Source organism: Trichoplax adhaerens, genomic scaffold (assembly GCF_000150275.1).
Source record: "Trichoplax adhaerens TRIADscaffold_38 genomic scaffold, whole genome shotgun sequence".
Lineage (NCBI taxonomy): Eukaryota > Metazoa > Placozoa > Uniplacotomia > Trichoplacea > Trichoplacidae > Trichoplax > Trichoplax adhaerens.
Window position 1 is genome coordinate 117,467 of NW_002060978.1, and position 20,175 is coordinate 137,641.

The 20,175-nt window shown below is 30.1% G+C and overlaps 1 protein-coding gene across 1 annotated transcript; it reads left to right on the plus strand.

The window, feature by feature from the left end:
- Positions 1–7,369: 7,369 nt before the first annotated feature.
- TRIADDRAFT_62216 (uncharacterized protein) lies at positions 7,370–8,596 on the plus strand (the record flags this gene model as incomplete). Its single annotated transcript, XM_002118136.1, has 1 exon — positions 7,370–8,596. The coding sequence occupies one exon, from the start codon at positions 7,370–7,372 to the stop codon at positions 8,594–8,596; it is 1,227 nt and encodes a 408-aa protein (XP_002118172.1).
- Between the last annotated feature and the right edge of the window lie 11,579 nt (positions 8,597–20,175).

A 20,175-nucleotide genomic window follows, 5' to 3' on the forward strand; every position in this document is an offset into this window, starting at 1 on the left:
AATAGGGGGTTAGAAACTCATCGAATCAATAAGTTGCAAGATAGTATGTCTCTGCTATCTTTATTCCTTCTGATCTCAGTAAATTTACCAATCAAAAATTTATTTTTAAATACCGACTACTTTTAAGTCCTATGCAACCATGTTAGGGCCTATGTAATTCTCATCTATTGACCTGAAATTTTATACAGCTAAAACTGAATGTCGGTGGCGATATCTTTTTTTATTAGATATTAGATATCGACTAACTTTAACAACTATAATTAGCAATACTTATTCTGGAGTATCACATGCTTTACCATTATAGATAGAAATCCTTTGCGTGTTACTATGGTAAAATACTAATATGAAATAGCATTGTTTCAAAGCTAATCTGTTCTATTCATAGCCCAAATTTATCCTGCGTATCTGTAAGTAAAAATACTTACAGCTCCGTATTTGGGCTGTTAATATTGGCTGTGAAGACTAAATTATTAATCATCATATTGCAACTGCTCTATTAGAGCTTCCTTAATTTAAATGATGACGATGAGAGTTTTTTTACGCAAACAAATAAAATTTTATTGCGGATAGCAGTATCGTTCTAACTGTTCTAACTATTACCAGTGTTACTACGATTACAAATTCCTTTCTAGAAACCTTATTCGTAAGAGAATTCTTGAAGAATTAATTATAGCTTGAATACAGACATAAAATATTATCAAATATCTTAGTACCGCTGTTATCGTTTGATGTAGTAGTGGTTATTTTATCAAGTGTTAATTTCCTTCGTCTTCATAGTTTTTCCCAATATCAGTAGCTAAAAGGACGGGTAAGAGATTGAGAAAGGGTTTAAAACTTGATTAGTGATCTTAGTACGGGCGTAATTGTTATCTGCTGTATACTGCCATTAATTTCATCAAAAATTAAACAAGTCATCCAGGTGAGACTAATTTTACAATCCATAGTCAAATCGAGATCGGCAGGGTATGAAAAATGAACTAAAACTTTCCAAAAGCTGAATAGGCCTATAAGCGTTGATATTATTCTCATCTATTATTAGCGGCAAAGTTGTCGAAAAGAGCTCATCAAAGTTTAAAAAGTGAACGAAAACTTGAGTATAGATCTTGGCAATATCTTGTTTGTTTCAATTTGCTATAATAGGCGTACATTGCTACCGTCAATACCTTCAAATATTAATAGCATCATTTTAAAAATTTATTCGAATATAATTGCTAAACCCATTTTGCTAGTGTTTAAACACTGAAGTAAAACTCTATCACAGATAAGAGCATTGCTATTTTACTGAGCCGTATACCAAGTACTTGTTATTACAGGTAAGCTATCCATGCCCTAATCGAAACTTTAATTTTAGTGTGAGCGTTTTCATTGCAGATAATAAAAAGTGCATATCCGTGTAATAAAAAAAAATTTTTTAAAGGTATATCATAAATACTGGCGGGCAGCTTATTCTCTAAGAAGAAAATAGATTCGCCAAGGACTTGTACATCCCCGAGTTAATGGCTTATTAGAGTATTCAAGCGAAGTATACTCTGAGCTCAAACTTTAATTTCATTATGAGAGCCGTTATTATGGATTATCGTACCGTTGTAAGTGAAAATGGTGACAATAAAAACTTTAATTTCAATCCATGGACTTTAACGGGCAATTTATCGAAATAGATAATCTACGGATCTATTGAAACAGGCAAGCTCTTCATGCCCTAATTTCAAAGTCAAGTTTTAATATGAGTGCTGTTATTACGGATTAACGGTACTTGCTATCATAAGTGGGTACAATAACAAAAATATCATCAGTGGTATACCGTAAATACCAAAGGACTATTATCTAGGAAGAAGGTAGTATCGCAAAGGATTTATTTTAGCAGTTAAGCTGCGCATACTCTTATGTTAAACTTTAGTTTCGAAGCAGGAGCTGTTATTAAAGATTTTTGTTCCGTTATAAGTGGAAAATAAGGATCTGAAACATTTTAAAGGTATATTATATATATCATCAGTTTATCGCTCATTAAAGTAGAGAACAATATCGAGGACTGTTATTGTTGTGCACAAATTAAAATTTTATTGTAGTATTTAAACTGCTATTTTTATGTTTTGGTCTCCTTATCGACCATCTTGAAACAGAACCATAGATACTAAACAACAAACGTTGATCAAAATTGATCTGCTACACTATCGGGAATTCGTTAAGCTTCCCAAGTGTATAAAATGCACCATCATATTTCCTTTCGTAGCGATAAGTCGAACTATTTCGCTTGATTAAGTAAAATAGCTACTCGAAATTGCAATGATATGATCATATGAGGAATAAAAGAAATGATGGCACGTCAAACCAGTTCCTTCATGTTCAAAAGTAATGCAAGAGCAGCCCTATCGCAATTATTACAATTTATTTGCTAGAATGATTGATAATAAAGTTGAAATAATGCAAATTACAGACGGTTGAATACATAAAATAAATAATTACTATGTTTAATACCAAATCGAGATATTAAAATTCAATTATTATCGCATGATAAACATGGTTTACTCTCACACTAGTAATAAACACAATTATCTCTATCATTAGCCTGAACAGCAATCAAACTTGTACAAATATTAGCGTATCGTTTGTATCGGATTAATAATTATTATGAACATACGGGCAACACCCAGTTGATAAAAAATTATTTCTAATGACAGGAAATAGCGATTCAGTTATTTCATAGAGAGCATTAGATATTGTAAATTATACAACTGTGAATGATCATTGCATCATATAGTAACACTAGGGAGGAAATATATTGATGATGGGAATCAGCTTAGGAAAATGACCTTAGTATCTATCACTAAACTATTGTGAAGAGATTAACATGTAATCTGCTTATTTACTTTTCATCTTCATAAACAATGAAAATTCAATATGGTTAAACGTAGGTGAATGACGAGTAAAACATTTAGCCAAGGTCGAATAAAGTATTTGCACAAAGTTATTTAGTTAACTTTTAAATGTAACTATAACGACATAAAAATATTTTTATTTCCTTTGATAGAATGCAATTTAAGGCTTAAGATAAACCACTACTAAGCTTCAAGGTCAACATCTTGATGAATGAATAAAACAAAATATTTTAAAATATTACGAAATTAAAATATCGCTGTTTTTAGGTTTATACTTATGAAATTAAATATTTTTATGTTTTCATAAATACTTTATGTCATTCAACTTGAGTAAGATTAAGAAGTTTTTAATTCGATTTTACCTTCATTTTATAGCTTTGTGTGCCACTTAAAAGAAAAAGTTAATGTTCATAGAATATAGGCTGAAAAGATAATGTTTTTCATTGATGAAGCATGAAAGAACTATAAGTGTTTTTTGCTGAACTCTTGATTGGATTACATCTAAAGTTTTGTATTTCAGTCTTTCGTTTACTTGTGACAAAATCATTAATGATCTTCTTAGGATAGTTATAATTAGTATCTACTGTATAAATTGGATACTAGACACAGAAAGAAATTGTAAATATTGAAAAACTTGGATTTACTCTTATTCTATCTCAATTTTTAGGATCAAAATAGAATTTTTAGTTTATTCCCGGAAACTTTTAATTTACTTAAGTAGAAAATTTAGTAATTTCTAAATGATATCATTGAGCATAATATTATGGTAAAAATGTCGTCTGTTATATAAATGTATTCGTTAATCTTCTACTTTACCGTTTATCACATTTTTAGTTTGAAAATAATGAGAGATTCAGTTATTTATTGATAGAAATCATTTTATAAATGATATCGTGAAATAGTGTTATTAATGATTTTAATGACAATACATTTAGAAATTTTTGGTGCTATAAGTATTTTAGTAAATTAATGATACAGTCTTCTATCGAGAAATAGATCCCAAACTTACTTACAAATCAAGTGCTAAGAACTATTAACTATTGCACTTTAACCAGAAAATTTGGATATCGAATAGTCAATAATTGCGAAGTAAGCTTCACATTTAACATTTATAGCTAGAATATTTTTGCCGGTTTCAGTCCCCTTATCTAAGAAAAGTAGGAATTCATCTATCGCTATAATTTAGTACGATATATTATTATATTATTAATAATATGAGTTCCAAGAAGTAGAATGCTATTTATTTACGAACTGAAGTAATTTTATAATTGGTTTATTGGTTTTGCATAGTATGAGAAGCTTAAATTTAAGTTAGTAGTTAGCCAATCATTTTGAAATGAAATAGCATTACATAAGAGAATTATTGAAATTATATACGAATACATTATTTCGAGAACACTGGCTAATTTATAGACTTTGTTTGGTTGATTAGGCGTGACTTGGGCAGTTAAGATTAAAGAATTAGTAAACACATGACATTGAAATTAATAAATAGTAAGATGCTGAAAAGCATTTTTGGATTATATTTATACTGCTTCCATAGTAAATTGATTTATAGACTGAAATGTGTATACCTTATTGAAAATATGTATTATTCAAATGAAATTGAAAGAATTAATGCATTAATATTAAAATTAATATCAAAGGGCTGCATATGCAATTCCGTAAACATGTGACATAAATGTAACCTTCATTGCTCTATTTTTACAACGGCCTTTCTCCTAATATTGCAGCGAAATACTGAAAAATAGCCAGCAGGGGCGAAATATAACAATGAAAACTCCAATTTACTTACAGCTTGAAATTTTTATGATCGATTGCGCCTGTTTAAACTGTTACATAATCTTACTCTAAGGGCGAATCAAAAAAATATAATCGTTACTGATTAAATACGATAGTTAGATGTCGAATTACATTACATTGTAAATTAATTTTTTTCAATTCACAAAATGATTCAGTTTAGTCCATGTAGTGTATTTAGTTTCACTGTAGTTTTTAGACATGTTCGTAAATATAGACATTTCGTTATGTTCCGAATATAGATACCTCTAAAGTCTATTTCAACTATGCTTAAATATAGCTTGTCGTATTTAGTAATTTGTAGCACCTACAGTCTTGGCTATTTCCTACACCCATGCACTATTATATAGTCTGTTTATGGTATATGATGTATCTAATTCTATAATACTGTTCTCTGCATATGTTCTCTCTCTAAAACTATAAATACTGATGATTTCTGCCTCAGATTCATTCAGTTGCACTATTGGTCGTAGTAGTACTTCCTCACTTTACTTCACGACGGCTTACACGCTGATCTACCGTAACTACCGCATTGTACCTCCATTACTATCTACAATAAAGTATTCACCTTTATTAAAATCCCTTGCATATTTTCTGTGAATGGCTACTAAGCCCGTAGCCGCTGATTCATCCAACCCACCATCATAGTCCATATCATATTTAGGCAAATAATAAGGTATATTAGGTAAAAGTAAAAGATTATTATGAAATTTATTAATTAATAAAACTAAAGCTGATTTTAAAATACTGTATAGTAAAGCTACAGAACTCATCCTAATCAAAGACTATTAAATATTATTAAGAGAAAGTAATATAGTCGAATATACTTTCTCTTTCATAATAACTTCACAAAGAAACTACCGGTTTATATTTAATAAACTAACGAGGAAAAATTTTTTCATGTATTAAGTATACATTGAATTTCCTCCTTTCGGTTATTATGTTATTATATTGAGTACGTAATCATATCATGAATATTATTGAGCTATATATTTAACTCTATGGCAGAAATATCCATTACTCTATAAATCGATGCTTTCATGCTAGTATCAAATTCTTGCAAGATTGTTTACAGAAATATGCCTCTTAGTATTTCTATTACAAGATCTATGTTGTATCATAGAACAGAGCTAGATGGCATGCATGTAATGCAAATGAGAATTTATTTGCCTACTGTCAATATAGAACAACGCTACATTAAATCCTTATCTGGAATAAACGGGTGGGATTAAGATTAGGATAAAAGGAAATCCGTATAATTTATCCGCTTTTGATAAAAATGTAAATAGGTTTGCTGAAAATTGTTATCATCTTGACGCCTATACTTATTGACACAGCTGGAGCCAAACCTATTTAGATTATGCAAATAGGAAGGTTTCACAATCCAACTTGGTTAGTCTTCTAGACAATGTGAATATCGTATGATCTCGGCAATTGCCTCCATATTAACTTTATTAAGCACCTAAGGTCACAGTTAAGAATCTCAGTGAAGGTCGATATTGTATCCTGTTGACTATATCAAATAGAATAATGAAGCTCAACTAATAAACAACGTTAATTCTAGTTTCTGCTTAGGTCAATTTGATTGTTAAAGTCATGCATCAATCGCCATGGAGTATTTAATTTTTAAATATTCAATATTACCCTACCTGATGACTGTAGCTAAAGTTAATTATTACCTAAGGTTATCATTTAAAACTGCTATATTTAACACATTAATTTATTTTGCATGACATTAGCTGATGGGCTTGCATGCATTTATTTTTGCCTATAAGCTATTATCTATGCTTACCATCTACTTTAAAATTCATGAATTCCATCAGAGATAAATTAAAGGATACCTTGAATAGATTTATAATCGGTGTTGACTAATTTATCTTTGTTCATTATTGCTAGACTTATCTTCTATATTATCAATCTAATTTCTACAATAACCGATAGTTGCTATTTTACTTTTGCATGAGTAATATGTGCAATTTTCTGCTTTAGAAAGATATTTATTGTGTAGAGATCTCTGGTATATAGGCTTTCAGTCGGTACTTTAGTGTCATATTGATCGTTATCAAGTAATTCAAATTTTATTATTAAAAAATACAAACCGATTTTTAATATCACTATAATCGACGAAAACGAATTTTATTTGCGTGCTAGAGTTTGGTCTCGACATTAATTTCAATATTTTATCATAGAACTATTCTAAATTAAAAATGCTTTGGGTAGCTTGTTGAAGATAATTTCCCGACTAGACTGCTTATCGATTAAGTAGCAGTATAATCCATCAACCATTTAGTTTTCTTGTAATTTGTTGGTGAAATTATCATCTCTGAAGAATTTATTCACATCATTAATTTCTTGACAATCTACATCTTTCAATATTTTATTTAGCATAATCCCGAAAAGTTCCATCTGTTACTTCATACCGTCTTGGCTAAGATTTTCTGTCTAATCGTAATTGCAGTATTGTTATCATCAAGCGACATTGCCAATTTGCTTCCAATCATCGAGATCATAAACTGTATCACACTGCTTTTACTGGAATTTAATTTACTGTTCCTTTGTGAAAAAAGTAATTGCCTATCTAAAATAATTAAGATAACTTGATATCTTGCTCAAAGTCATATTCAATATATTACTACATAAACCACCAAATAGCATTGATTAGAACTGAAACTACGGATTTAGAAAGTAATAACATGAATGAAAGCCGGAACCCCAACATTTTCATCAATGAAACACTATCTGCTAATGTTCTTCCAATATTGCAGGCATGTTATGCTACTACAGCCTTTCTAGCTGTTACTAGTAATGCCTTAATCTGCTTTCTTCTTGGTCGTCGGAAAAAAATAATGCGTCAATCATCCAATAAATTTATCTTTGGTTTGTCAGTCAGTGGTTTAATTGAAGCTTGCATCTTATTTTTAATGCCTTCCTTTATTATTCCAATCGCAGATTACATCCTTCCAAAAGGATTAGCTGGAGATATATTCTGTCGACTGATATCATCGGAATATCTGCTTCATGTACCATGCTATCTATCAGTGCAGATGATTGCCTCCATGGGTATTGAACGTTGGTATGCTGTCGTTAAACCAACTAAATACAAAAGAGTCTTTAGTAGACGCAATACATCTACGTTATTATTTACCCTGGTGGCTCTATCCTTTGCTTGGCCAGTCGATTATATCTTACGTGACTCTCATATATCAAATCAATCGAAGTTATACAGCCCATGCCAAATAATTGCTAGACCAATTGATTTCATGCTATTCTTTATTTTGGAGACTTTCCGTCTCTATCTCCCCTTAATGATAACCATATTCTGTTATGTCGATATTTCTCGACGCACGGGTAAAACCAACAGTTTATCTTCGCTAAAAGTCCGTGGCCCGGGTGCAGACTGGATCATGATTCGCAGGAATATTAAAGCAGTAATCAGAAGAAAATTAACTTATATGGCATTTATCTCATTTATCGTTTTTGTTGTATGTTGGCTACCTCGCTTAGTATATCAAGTTCTAATTATATTTAAATTGGTCTCACTTAGTGATTACTATATCATGAAGCGCGTAGTATTATTGCCAATCGTCTTTAATGCCTTTCTAAATCCCGTCATCTATGCATCTACCAATGATACCATTAGGAAACAGTTAGGTCTGAAGACATCCTTACGATATCCACGAGTCCGCCAACCAACACATCTACCTATCATCGGTAGTGGTATATTTGGCTTAGGAAATCGTCGTGGATCTATGGCGCCTCTCTTTAGTCCACAATCACTCGGACGTTTCTCGATTTCGCGTCGTAAGAGACGAATTGACATCATGGAAGCTTTAGATTCTGAAACAAGTACTGTGACTGCACCTAAATCCAACGATGAGGGAACTACATTAACGCGGATTATTGAAGTAACACCTAATTAAGAATTCACCCCAATCTAAGAATTTTTATTTTGTTTTAGCAAGCAAAGAATTGATGGTGATATAATGGCTCCATTCTGCAATTATTCAATTCACTAAGTGCCTGATCTAAGCTGAGCAAGTACTAGTTCAAGAATATCGAAACGAATGAGTCGATGATCATATTGATGACTACATTCAGGAATGAATCTGTACCTTGAATCTATACTATCATTTTAGACTGTTCTGTATCTGACAAACAGCTTAAATATTGAATAAATTCTGTTTCAAATTCATCTAAAGTCATCATCCAGCGATGTCCTTCCTACAGAAATTGAAAGTAGTACTAAATTTTATGAACTAGTGAGAGTCCTCTTTAATAAAAGTTACATTTTGGCAACTGGGATAATCATTTTTATTAAAATTTCAGTTAACAATTACATCTAACATTAGAAGTCGACATCAAAGTGCAAAGACTGTACAAGACATGAAATGGATAAACGTGTATTTATAAAAATATTTAAATTAGTGAATAATTGAAGAAATTCGTCGGGAAACTGAATAGGCTGTTATCAAATTGAGGTAACTTTTGGGCGCAAAATATTGCGCAGCGTTGAGTCTAATCCGCGAAGATAGTGTTGCAAGTTCAAAATAGTTTTGAGTCACTTTTGGAGAGATATTTAGCGATGTAAGACTGTACTAAACTAATATTAACTTACTAAGATATTATGTGAAACAATTTTGCAATTACCTGATCTTTTCTGATGTCTTCATTATGGCATATCCGCGCTATACAAAATGATTGCAATGTAAATATTGCCATTGAAACTTAAACTAACTGTCATCCTACCTAACTCTTAGCATGTAATCTAGCAAAGATACTTATACATTCAAGTCTACAATAGTTCAATTGGTAGAAAAAGTTTTTTCTAACAGCAAGATTGAGAAGGAAGAGTGGAAAGACTTCTTAAAAATCTACGCGATCCTTCATCTTGGGAATGGAGTAATCTGTTTTTAGCAGAGCAGTTTTCCAACCACTACTTTATGATAATTTTACGATAATTATCATTGATTCAATACATGTTTGTTAGCTTTTTATCTTGAATAATTTAGAGATTTTAAGCTGTTTTGTAAACAATATATAAAAATTTTCCCATTCATCACAGCACACCCAGGAAATAGTCTCTTAGCTTAATAAATTGCATGCAAATATTACAGTCGACATCCACTGGCCACTAGTTTACTGGTATCCGGCAGTTTAATACTCATTATATTATGTACTATTAACGTACTTAAACATGATATTCTATACTATTCCATACTATGACTTATAATGAAATTACTGTTAGCTATATCTTGCATATTTTGTATATGATTTCCTTCGTAACATGATCACGTAGCAGATTATCATTTTTCTATCTAAAATCATCATAGCTTGCTTATGTGTTTATTCTTTAATATCTACATTTAAGGTTTAAAATACGATATTTAAATTACTGCTAATGACTTTTAAATAAAAATATAGATTATTACCTGTATGGGCTAATTACCTTTCTATTCCAGAAGAGCGCATATTAAGTCTGCAAGTTATAGCGGATACAATTTAAGACTCTTCTTTATGTTTCTAGATTGTAACTATAGAAAGTATAAATTGAGTGAGACAATCTTTGTGAAAAAGATCGTGTTGAAAACTTTTAGAATTACTGATTTGCGTTAGCAGGAAATATCACAATCGGATCTAGAATCTACAATAAAATCTATTTCATATCTAATATATTGTAACTGTAAGTTTTCTATAGTTATAGATAAAGATTTTATCACCATTTACAGATACAGTTTCGTAATTAAGCACAAGAAAAATTAAAGACTCCATAATAGCAATGGAATAAATGATCTCTAATTCTAATATCAAAACTACAAGTCTAAAAGTTGATCACGATTATTTCCGAGTCTTTGACATAATCATCTAGACTGCCATATGTTCATGCGAAGCTTGAAGATGTCAACTTTATCGAATAAATGGTACCGCTTATAGAATCTAAATTACATGCCTATCAATAATCGTGTGTAGCATTAGTAAGAAATCTGTAATATGTAGATAAGGTAAAATTGAGATTTTAATTGGTCCTCCTTAACTAGCACACAACATCGTGAAGCGTGAATTATCAACTTAATCGTTTAGGCCTTAAATTTTAGATGCAAGACGCAAGAATAAAATTTTATGAAATAGAAATATCATTAATTACGGTTGATTTCAATATCAAAATCAGAAGTTTAGGTAGTGGTCATAAAGCTTGGTTATCGTCCTTAAATAGCTCGATTTTAATGGTTAAAGGTATATGTAAAAATTAAATTTGTTAAACCTGGTAAATTACAGCTGCTCTTAAAATTAAAAGGAAAAGGTTAATTAACGATCGTGAAGCATGGTTATTGTTTAGGCTTGTCAGTGTTAATATAGTGTATAAGAAATTAGACTTGCAGTAATTGAATAAATTATAAATGCATTGAAAGGCGGAATTACAATTCTAATTGATAATCATGCAGCTGGGCTATTATACTAATTTTAAAGTGTTAAGTAATTTGTAAAAAGTTAAACTTTTACAATTGAGCTTGATTAATTACAGTAGAATTTCTTTCATATGTGGAAAATTAAAGCGGAAAAGGCCATCATGCCGAATTATAACACAAGTGCTAAGACTGGATTATTACTTCCAAGTTCTAATATCCATAATGGTGCAAAGGTAAATAGACGTCTATATATGCTGTATGTGCTAATTTTGCTCCTATTTCTCGGTCATAACATTTAAAGCTTATTCGTGCAGGTGCAATATCGTCAAAGTGGCTCATTAACTACTTCAAAATGAATGTAATAGATATGGCAGGATTGGGATTCCAATTTTTAATAGTTAGATACTATATATTCAGAGCCTGCTTGTTACAACTTCCAAATTTTGTAACAAGTACTAGATCTGCAATCAGCAAAGAGACCCAGTAATTAAGTTGAAGAACTAACTTTATTGTTAAAATGAAGAGTTTATATACTTTCTTTATTCTGACCTTTGATCTACTGACGTAGATCACAAGATCATCACTAACAGAAAGGTTTCCCTAGTTTAGTCATTACAAATAGACTATCATGCCAAGTATGGCAACATGAGAATACATATATAGATAACCTTAATATAGTACCATAACTACATCTATATACGCCTGACGTGATATTTTAACCATATATAGAAAGAAGGTAACATACTAATTATGTAACTATTACAGAACGTGACACTATATCGAAATATGAAGTTTAATAGTCTTGAAGTTAGATTATTGTGTCAATCATCGACGTTGATGTAGTTAGAACGTGTAGCAAAAGCCTCTATTCATGATTGTATAGACGTATTCATGTAGAATCAATTAGGTCTAAACAGGTCGTGAACTTTGATAAGAGAATAAAAGAGCGAATTCTACATTTAATCATAACCTGTCCCTAATTACGATGGTAGCAATCTATCTGTACAAGTGCTACTAGATCGGTATGAATGGTTACTTACCTTAAAAGCAAATATAAACGAGAAATTTCTATGGTTATTGTCTTGCTTTTATAAGAAAGTTTATACACGTAATTTTCAGACATGCCCATTCAGATATTATTAGCTCGAAATAGGTCATAAAGTTCTTTGCAAAAGTATATGAACGAAAAGATTCTACGGCTATTAGTGTAATATTATACAAGATTCCTATTCATAGAATTTCAGACGTACCTGTATAAATGCGATGAGGTCAAAATTGGTCATACAGTACTTTAAAAACGAATATAAACGACCCAATATAGTTAATGCTGTATCTACTATAGTTAAAAGTTCCTAGCTATAGTGTTTTAGCTATTTCTATGCAAATACTATTAGGTCGAAATAAATATTGAACTTTGATAAGGGGTAATACTGAACTAATAAATTGGAAATAATCTGTAGATATTCATGCCAAGTCTACTTATAATGTTTTAGATATGCAAATGCTGTAATGTTAAAATAGGTCAAGGAGTGCTTTGTAAGTGGAGATCTTTAAAGGATATCTGAATTCAAGGTATTTAAAATCTAACTGTAAAATGCAGAAGTAGAATAAATAATAGCTCTTATTTATCTGGAAGTCACTCCTACTTAGTTGATTAAAAGTCATAAAGCCAGCAATCATCCCTATCTAGTGACTTAATAGTTATAAACGCTAATGCCATCCATGAAAGTTACATTAATAAATTGAAATCGAATGAGTATGAACAGTATTTATTTCAGATTGACAAGCTACTGATCGTGAAACTGGGATTATAGACATAGAGACATCCTATGAACTATAATAGAATTCACGCTGAGGAAAATAATGACATTACGTAATGTTAGTATTCAATTGTTGATGAAATTCGAAATTATAGGAGTACTTACTACCAGTAAAGCTACTTTTGACATGGTTATAATCAAATTATTCCTAAATTTAATAAAATATAGGCCGCAGAGACTTTATTTCGTTACTTAAATCATAAAAAGAACAAAAAATGATCGGGCTGATGCTTTCATTAGTACGCTGATAATAAATTGTAACTCAAAATCATTCATGCATACGGATATGGGATAAAGAAATTAACTATTAATTCATATTAATAATATTATATCTTATACTTTATAGAAACTATATACCAACTGACAGTTGCTATTTATACGCCGATGAAAATCCCAGTCAAGAAGGCGTATATGGCGACGGATATTGTCTCTTAATAGCCGCCATGAATTCTAATCTATTGTAAAAATGCAGTGCGAAAATTTTCGCTTAATGAATTTGCTTGGTGATGGATTTACAGTTAGGCATATAAAGATATTAATGTGGGAAAATATTACTATTTTGCGCAGTATTAGCTCGTCATTTTAGAAAAATGGATTTAAATCAGTCTTGACAGTTTCATCTATTCATAGCCCAACATTTCGGGGGTAATTTGATTAATTAAAGTCAAGTTTACCACAGTAGTAACCTTTCTACGAAAGAGTCTTTATCTGAAATACATACACTGTACATCATGATGTACTGTAGCTAATCTGGAGCAATTCTAGAAATTCACCTCTTCATATCCATTCTCTTGTTATTTACTCATGTAATTGATCATTGCCCAGTTATTATTTAATTTAAGGTATTTTCTATTCTTGCAAGACTCATTATATTTCAGGCTTTAAGTCAATTTTTCATATTAGTATTAGAATAGAAAGCCTATCCTAAACAATAGTCTAGGTGATGCATTTCTTTAATCGAATTTTAAAGTCTATTTTGTTCTAATACATTGTTACTCTCATAAAAATGCTGACTTAGTTGCGTAAATATGACGTTGATATGAATTTAAAAATAGAATTACTTCGAAGTCGCTTCATAATTTTAATCATATTGTTTTATTAGTAATTGAAAGTATAGATTGAATTAAATGAAATTTAAGCCATTTAGTTACGGTAAAATGAATAAGGTTGTGTAGTAAAGTTATTAAGATCTGTTGTTTTCTAATAGAGAATTATTCTAAGTACAGATACACCAGTTATATTGTAGACGATAGTATAATATATCACACATAAAATTGATTCGAGGTCATTTCATAACTAGGTGTAACTATATTTTTAATCCCAACCAAACTATGCCGAAAGGATACTAATATGAAAACACCTATTCCAGTTATAATTAGTATATATGTTATACAGTAGGATTCCCTAATTGAGAATTCAGGTTTATATATTCTGCTATAGAAATGTTTCATCAAGATACTAAAATAAAGGACGCAACTTAAAAGAGCTTATACATAAGTAAGGAGAATAGAAGATTCTCTTGTCGAATTTTAATGATTAAGATATTTACTTCACTTAATAACTATATTTTATCGGTATATCGTTCTGGGAGATACAAATTAGAGCGTAAATTAATTGATTCCACAAATGCAACTGAAGCAAAGTTAGTTACTACCTTTAATTTGACTATTCGAGGTATTTTTAAATGGCGGAAATTTAACAAAATGATTATAAAATTACCTGAGGTTGCTATAAGTACAGTTAGTTAGATCAGAGACTACAAAGGGAGAAAACTTAACAGTCCATGGTGAGATCCTATAGCGATACGGTACTCAATGCCAATAATAGAAGTAGTCCGTTTAGAAGTGGCTAATGATTCCTTGATCAACATTGAGCAGCAGCTATAAGCAAGTTCCATTTCTTCATCGAACAAGTTCGTCCATGGCGCTAATTATGTTTTTAAAGTTACTGATATTTCAATTTTTATTTTAATATTCTGTGCTCAATATAAATTTATCAAAATTTAAATATAGCATCGATGTTTACATAAAGTGTACATTAGCTAAAGTACAATATTCCTACGCTATCGTTTATAGTAGTAAAATATCTTACTTATCATACTCCATGTAAATGAACTCTTATTATACTATTAATTTGGTACATGCCTATCCTTGCAATAACTGTAACTCAAATTTATTTAATTATTCTTCAATTTTTTTTGGATAAAAAGCAAGGAAAACATAGTAGATTAAAAGCTAATAAATTCAAACTGATAATTTTCTGCTTTTATTTTGATATAACACTTTAATATTAGAATATGGTAAGTCAACCTTTTATTGTAGGTATTATTGGTATCTTATAAGAAATTTTGCAATATACATGCAGCCTTCAATGGCTGTTATAAGTATCCGTAGTATTTCAGCTCTTCTGTGATTTATTGATGCACCGGATGTGATACACATCCGTTGCATTTTAATAAGCTGTTTAGACGAAAAATGAGAGGAGCATCCGTAATTAAGCTTTAAAGCGATATTTGTAAATTTTTATTTTTAAATAGCGTACTAATTTTTAACATTCGATAATTTTTATTCATAGGCTACCGCATGCACATCAACACCGGTAGTATTTCTAGTGTTTTTTAGTCCGGCTTTGGTTTATTTCTCAAGCTGTATAAATATCTATCGTAGACCAAAAACTACATGGACGAAAAGCAAGGACTACACATTGGATTAAAAGCAAGATTGTTTTATCTTTCTGTTTATGATATGAATAATAGGCCTAAAAAATATTTATGATGATTACTACTACAAAGTCCGATATTTACCAATGAAGTCGGGAGAATGTGTGTTGTACTCTTCAAATTATTGAGACACAATAACTTTATTTCATATTAATTCGTACTAAAGAAAATTACTACTTGCTTACAATTGATGCCCTTATTGAAGTAATATATTAAATTTTTATTGCTTATCGGTGTCGAAAATAGCCGCAGCTGGGGAAACGGGGAATTTAAAGGCTTAAGTACTCTTATCGATCAAAGTTGGCAAATCTTAATACTACCACTCACGTAGGATTGTTTACTATTGCTTGAGGATTGAAATTATTGTTGAGGTTCACGATGATTTTCAATTAGTTGACTCCAAAATAGTTACAAATACTTAAATAAATTGTCAACAAATGTGAATTCATATTTGAAATAAAGTTGCCTGGCTGACTTTATCCCTATTTCTAGAGCATGCTATAATCGTAACGTGAAAATTGTTCAGTTGTGTTCAATTTTTTCTACTTAGCTTAATATTGTTTTATTTCAGTTCACAGTTTCTGTTTAAAAAGCAATCGCTTTTGTTTCTAAAAGTTACTAAGGATGGTTTGTGCTGAAAGAGACTTGGAAAGAGAATTCGTACGTAAATAGCCGAAAACTTTGTAATTATATTTTATGGGAATTCCTTTAAAGTCAATATTTTGGTTATTCTCTGTGCTTGTAAAGACAATCTGTACAAGATAGCTTATGTTGGCTCAAAAATACGAGAAATTATCCATAAATAATGAAATCCTTGAACTTTGTGATTGGATAGATTGGAAAAAAAATCATTATCATTCTAATTTTGAATATATTTTGACTTTTGACACATTTTCTTGATGACTTTAATAATCATTTTCAAATATATTTTCATTAATTCCTCAAAATATTAAGACATTAGAGATCATAACATTGATTTCCACTTCCATGACGACTGTATATCCTTAATTCTCCATTTTCATTTTTTTTTACCTAAATTTGTTTGTTGACTGTCAATTCTCTCGCGTTTAGCCCCGTTTTATTAGTAAACAAGATTCATTACTTTACGATGGTTATTGTTATAATTCTAAGATTTCTTATATCAGATTTTTCTACTTAGTCTAAGGTCTAAGGTCTTGGTAGATAAAAGTTACTTCCAATTGTATTATTAATATATAGCGTATACTTTCTTACCTAAAGATATCCATGTCAACGGCTAATTACTGTTTATCTTACAACTGAGTAGCAAGAAATAACACCATGTTGTTTAAATCATTCCTTTATCTCATAGTGCACTTTGAAAAATTGTATCCCATACGTAGTTTATGGCAAGATCATTATGAATGAGTCTTACGTGAAATATCGACTTATTTATATAAACTATCTTTATTTTGATATACCTAAATCACAAATTGGTAGCAGAATTACTCGCATAAGAGTTCATAAACATGATAAGTTATGAATTCCTTAAATAAACAGAATATAGCCGGTTGCCTGGGATTATAACTTTATTTTTTACCAATAGTTTCTGACAATGACGATGATAAATTATTTTACCATTAAATCCATTTATTAAAAATGTTTTATTTTCAACATTACTTGAAGTACTAGCAATATTAGACGATAGTTTATAATATCGTAGGACAATTTATCCATAATTTAAGCAGTAAATTCACAAGATGATTATTAGTTTTATCAATTCTTCTCTTAGAAAGTATTAAAATTATTCACGGTTGTATAAGTAACTGTGTCAGCCGACGGTTGATGGCCAAGTATAATTAATGGTTTATTTTTAATAACAGTTCCTTAATTGAAATCTAGATTACTTTCAGCTTAGTGAGTATTGATTGCATAAGATTGGAATATATTTACTAGTAAAAGAACTACTTAAGTGGTTTACGTTAATTTTCAGCTTTCCTATTACAATTGGAATTTGGCGTGTTGCTACTGTTGATCAAAGTAGACTTGATTCAATCTAAGATGTTTGTAGTAGAATTAGGTTGCCAGAGATTTCTTTCGCTATATTATAGCAGCGCTTGACAAGGATTATATTTATTACAAATATGAACATTTAGCATGACTTCCACCTCCTCAAATTTTACTTCTGCTAAGACTAGGATTTCGATGAGCATCTATCTATTATACATTTTTTAATAGTTACATGATCGATTGCTGTTATATTTTGGTAGTTTTACCATTTGTTAGAAGGAATTTTAAGCATTTCAGAATACATATCACAAGGTAGTAAGGCTAATTATATCTAAATAGGTTGCACTTGAACATATTGATCATTAAAGGGAAACTTAATTATGACATCATCGTTATCTTCTATCGGCTTATAGAATTGATTTTTTAACAGTCTGTTGTTATTTACATAACAGCATAATTAATTGGAAGAGAGAGACTACACACCTAATTACAACGACCTAAGTTAATTGTATAAAAATGGAGAAATTGCAGTACTTAAGCGTTTTCATCTTTAGTCTAGTTAGAATCAGGTTAAACTTATATAACATATGTAGATTATTCATATCATTTCTAAAGTTTAGTTATTGATATTTTAACCCTTTTTTATTATAGATATATAAGCATAAACAATTCCAAGAGGTGAAACATGACGCCCAATTACAATATCGTTAATTTTATTATACCATGGATTGGGAAAGTCGCTAAATTTATTCATCTTTACGAAAGTAAGTATATGCGTCATAATTGGTTCTCCTTAACTTTAAATATTGACATTTTGACTGTTTTGTTGTTATGGATATGCCAACATAAACAACTCTATGAGGTAGATAGCAATATGCTATTTCAAAATAGTTTAATTTCTGTTGTCAAAAATTCAAGTTCTTAACTATGTTTATCTTCATTCTAGGATTGGACTTTAATTATGCATTTTGATTATAATTGATCTTTGATTAAATGTTCTTATTATATTTTAACCATTTTGTCCATCTAGAAATGTAATCTTAAACAATTTCAAAAGGCGGACAAATAGCAATGTTTACTTTGAAAAAGCAGCTAACTTGAGTATATATATATATATATGCAGATGCAAAGTGCCTAATCTTCTTTTTTTTATACGGTTGCAAATTAGAATTGCAATAAGAGTATCCATTTTTATAGATATTCTGATGTCTAGACATGACTGGATAAACATGATGCTAAAAGCAGAATGTACACTTGACAATGTCATTAGGTTAGATGACATTCAAATGTCTGTTTTTTAACTCAATGAGTCGGTCTTGTGTAGAAATACAGCAAAATATTATGATGCCAAATGTCGTAATAGTGATTAAGGCTAGTTCTTATAATGTAGAATAACTCAACCGTAAAATTGATTATAATAAATATCGGATAGTAATAAATCGAAACAAATCAGCTTTTTTGATGAGAAAGGAGATTATGGTAGGATAAGTTATCCTTCAGTTCGAGATCTTTCGTGGGTGCCCACACTGTTAATATTCTATTCTATTAAATTTTATTTTAATGTAATAAATGAACCTTGTTTAATCTTATAAAGACAGTACAGTTGTAGACAGGCAAAAATGTAGTTGTAGTACTCATTATTTACCTTACAGTTGTAAATAAAAATGGGAAGGATTGAGACAGAACCTTATGATTTACTTGATACTTATTTCAAGACAAACTGCCCACACTGTCGCCATCCTCTTAACTTAGTTAAATATATCCAATTCAACTGATAATATGAAGATCATCATGATAATTTAAGGCAAAAATATAATAGGGCTCAATCATTTCTCAAACTATTGTAACTAAATAGGACAAGGATTTTCCTGAAGCGTTGACGGTGTAGCATAAATTCAGTTCAACATTTTTATGCTACCATTTTAAGTCAATTTACTACGAATATCCCAGATGCTCTGATTATCCTATAAGGTTTAAGTTTCTTTATTGAGTGATACTGAGAATTGAATTCTATTTTTATTACGAAATAGTTGTATATAGGAATGTTTACAATTACATCGATTCTATACAAAGTATTATCGTATAAATTATTTTTATGGTAATATTATTTTATCTATTTCCTGGTTGTCTGGTACTGCTTAAAGTAATCTGTTCCTTGATTATTTGATGCTAATGAAACTGCTCTTAAGTAGTACTAAGAATATGTCACGAAATCCTTTCAGTTATAATGCATCATATTGAATTAAGTTTATCCAATATCCTATGTATTATCCGTAAAGCAATTTATCTATTCTCGATAGAAATTTAGGCTCTTTTTATATATTCTAACTTGCTGCTAGCCTTTCTATGAATTGTAAAATTTTCTCAAATCAATTTAGTATTTATTGATTTAATATTAATTTAAAAAATTCTAGTTCTACAATGAGCTCTTACGCAATTTACCCTGAGATATTTTAAAATTTTTTAATCTACATGGCTTTTAATCTTGCTGTACTTTATTTGTGAGCGCAATATGTTTCCGATATATGTCAAGTTTATCTACGAGATCTAAAGCATCTAGAGTCAATTTAACTTGCAAATTGCGATCT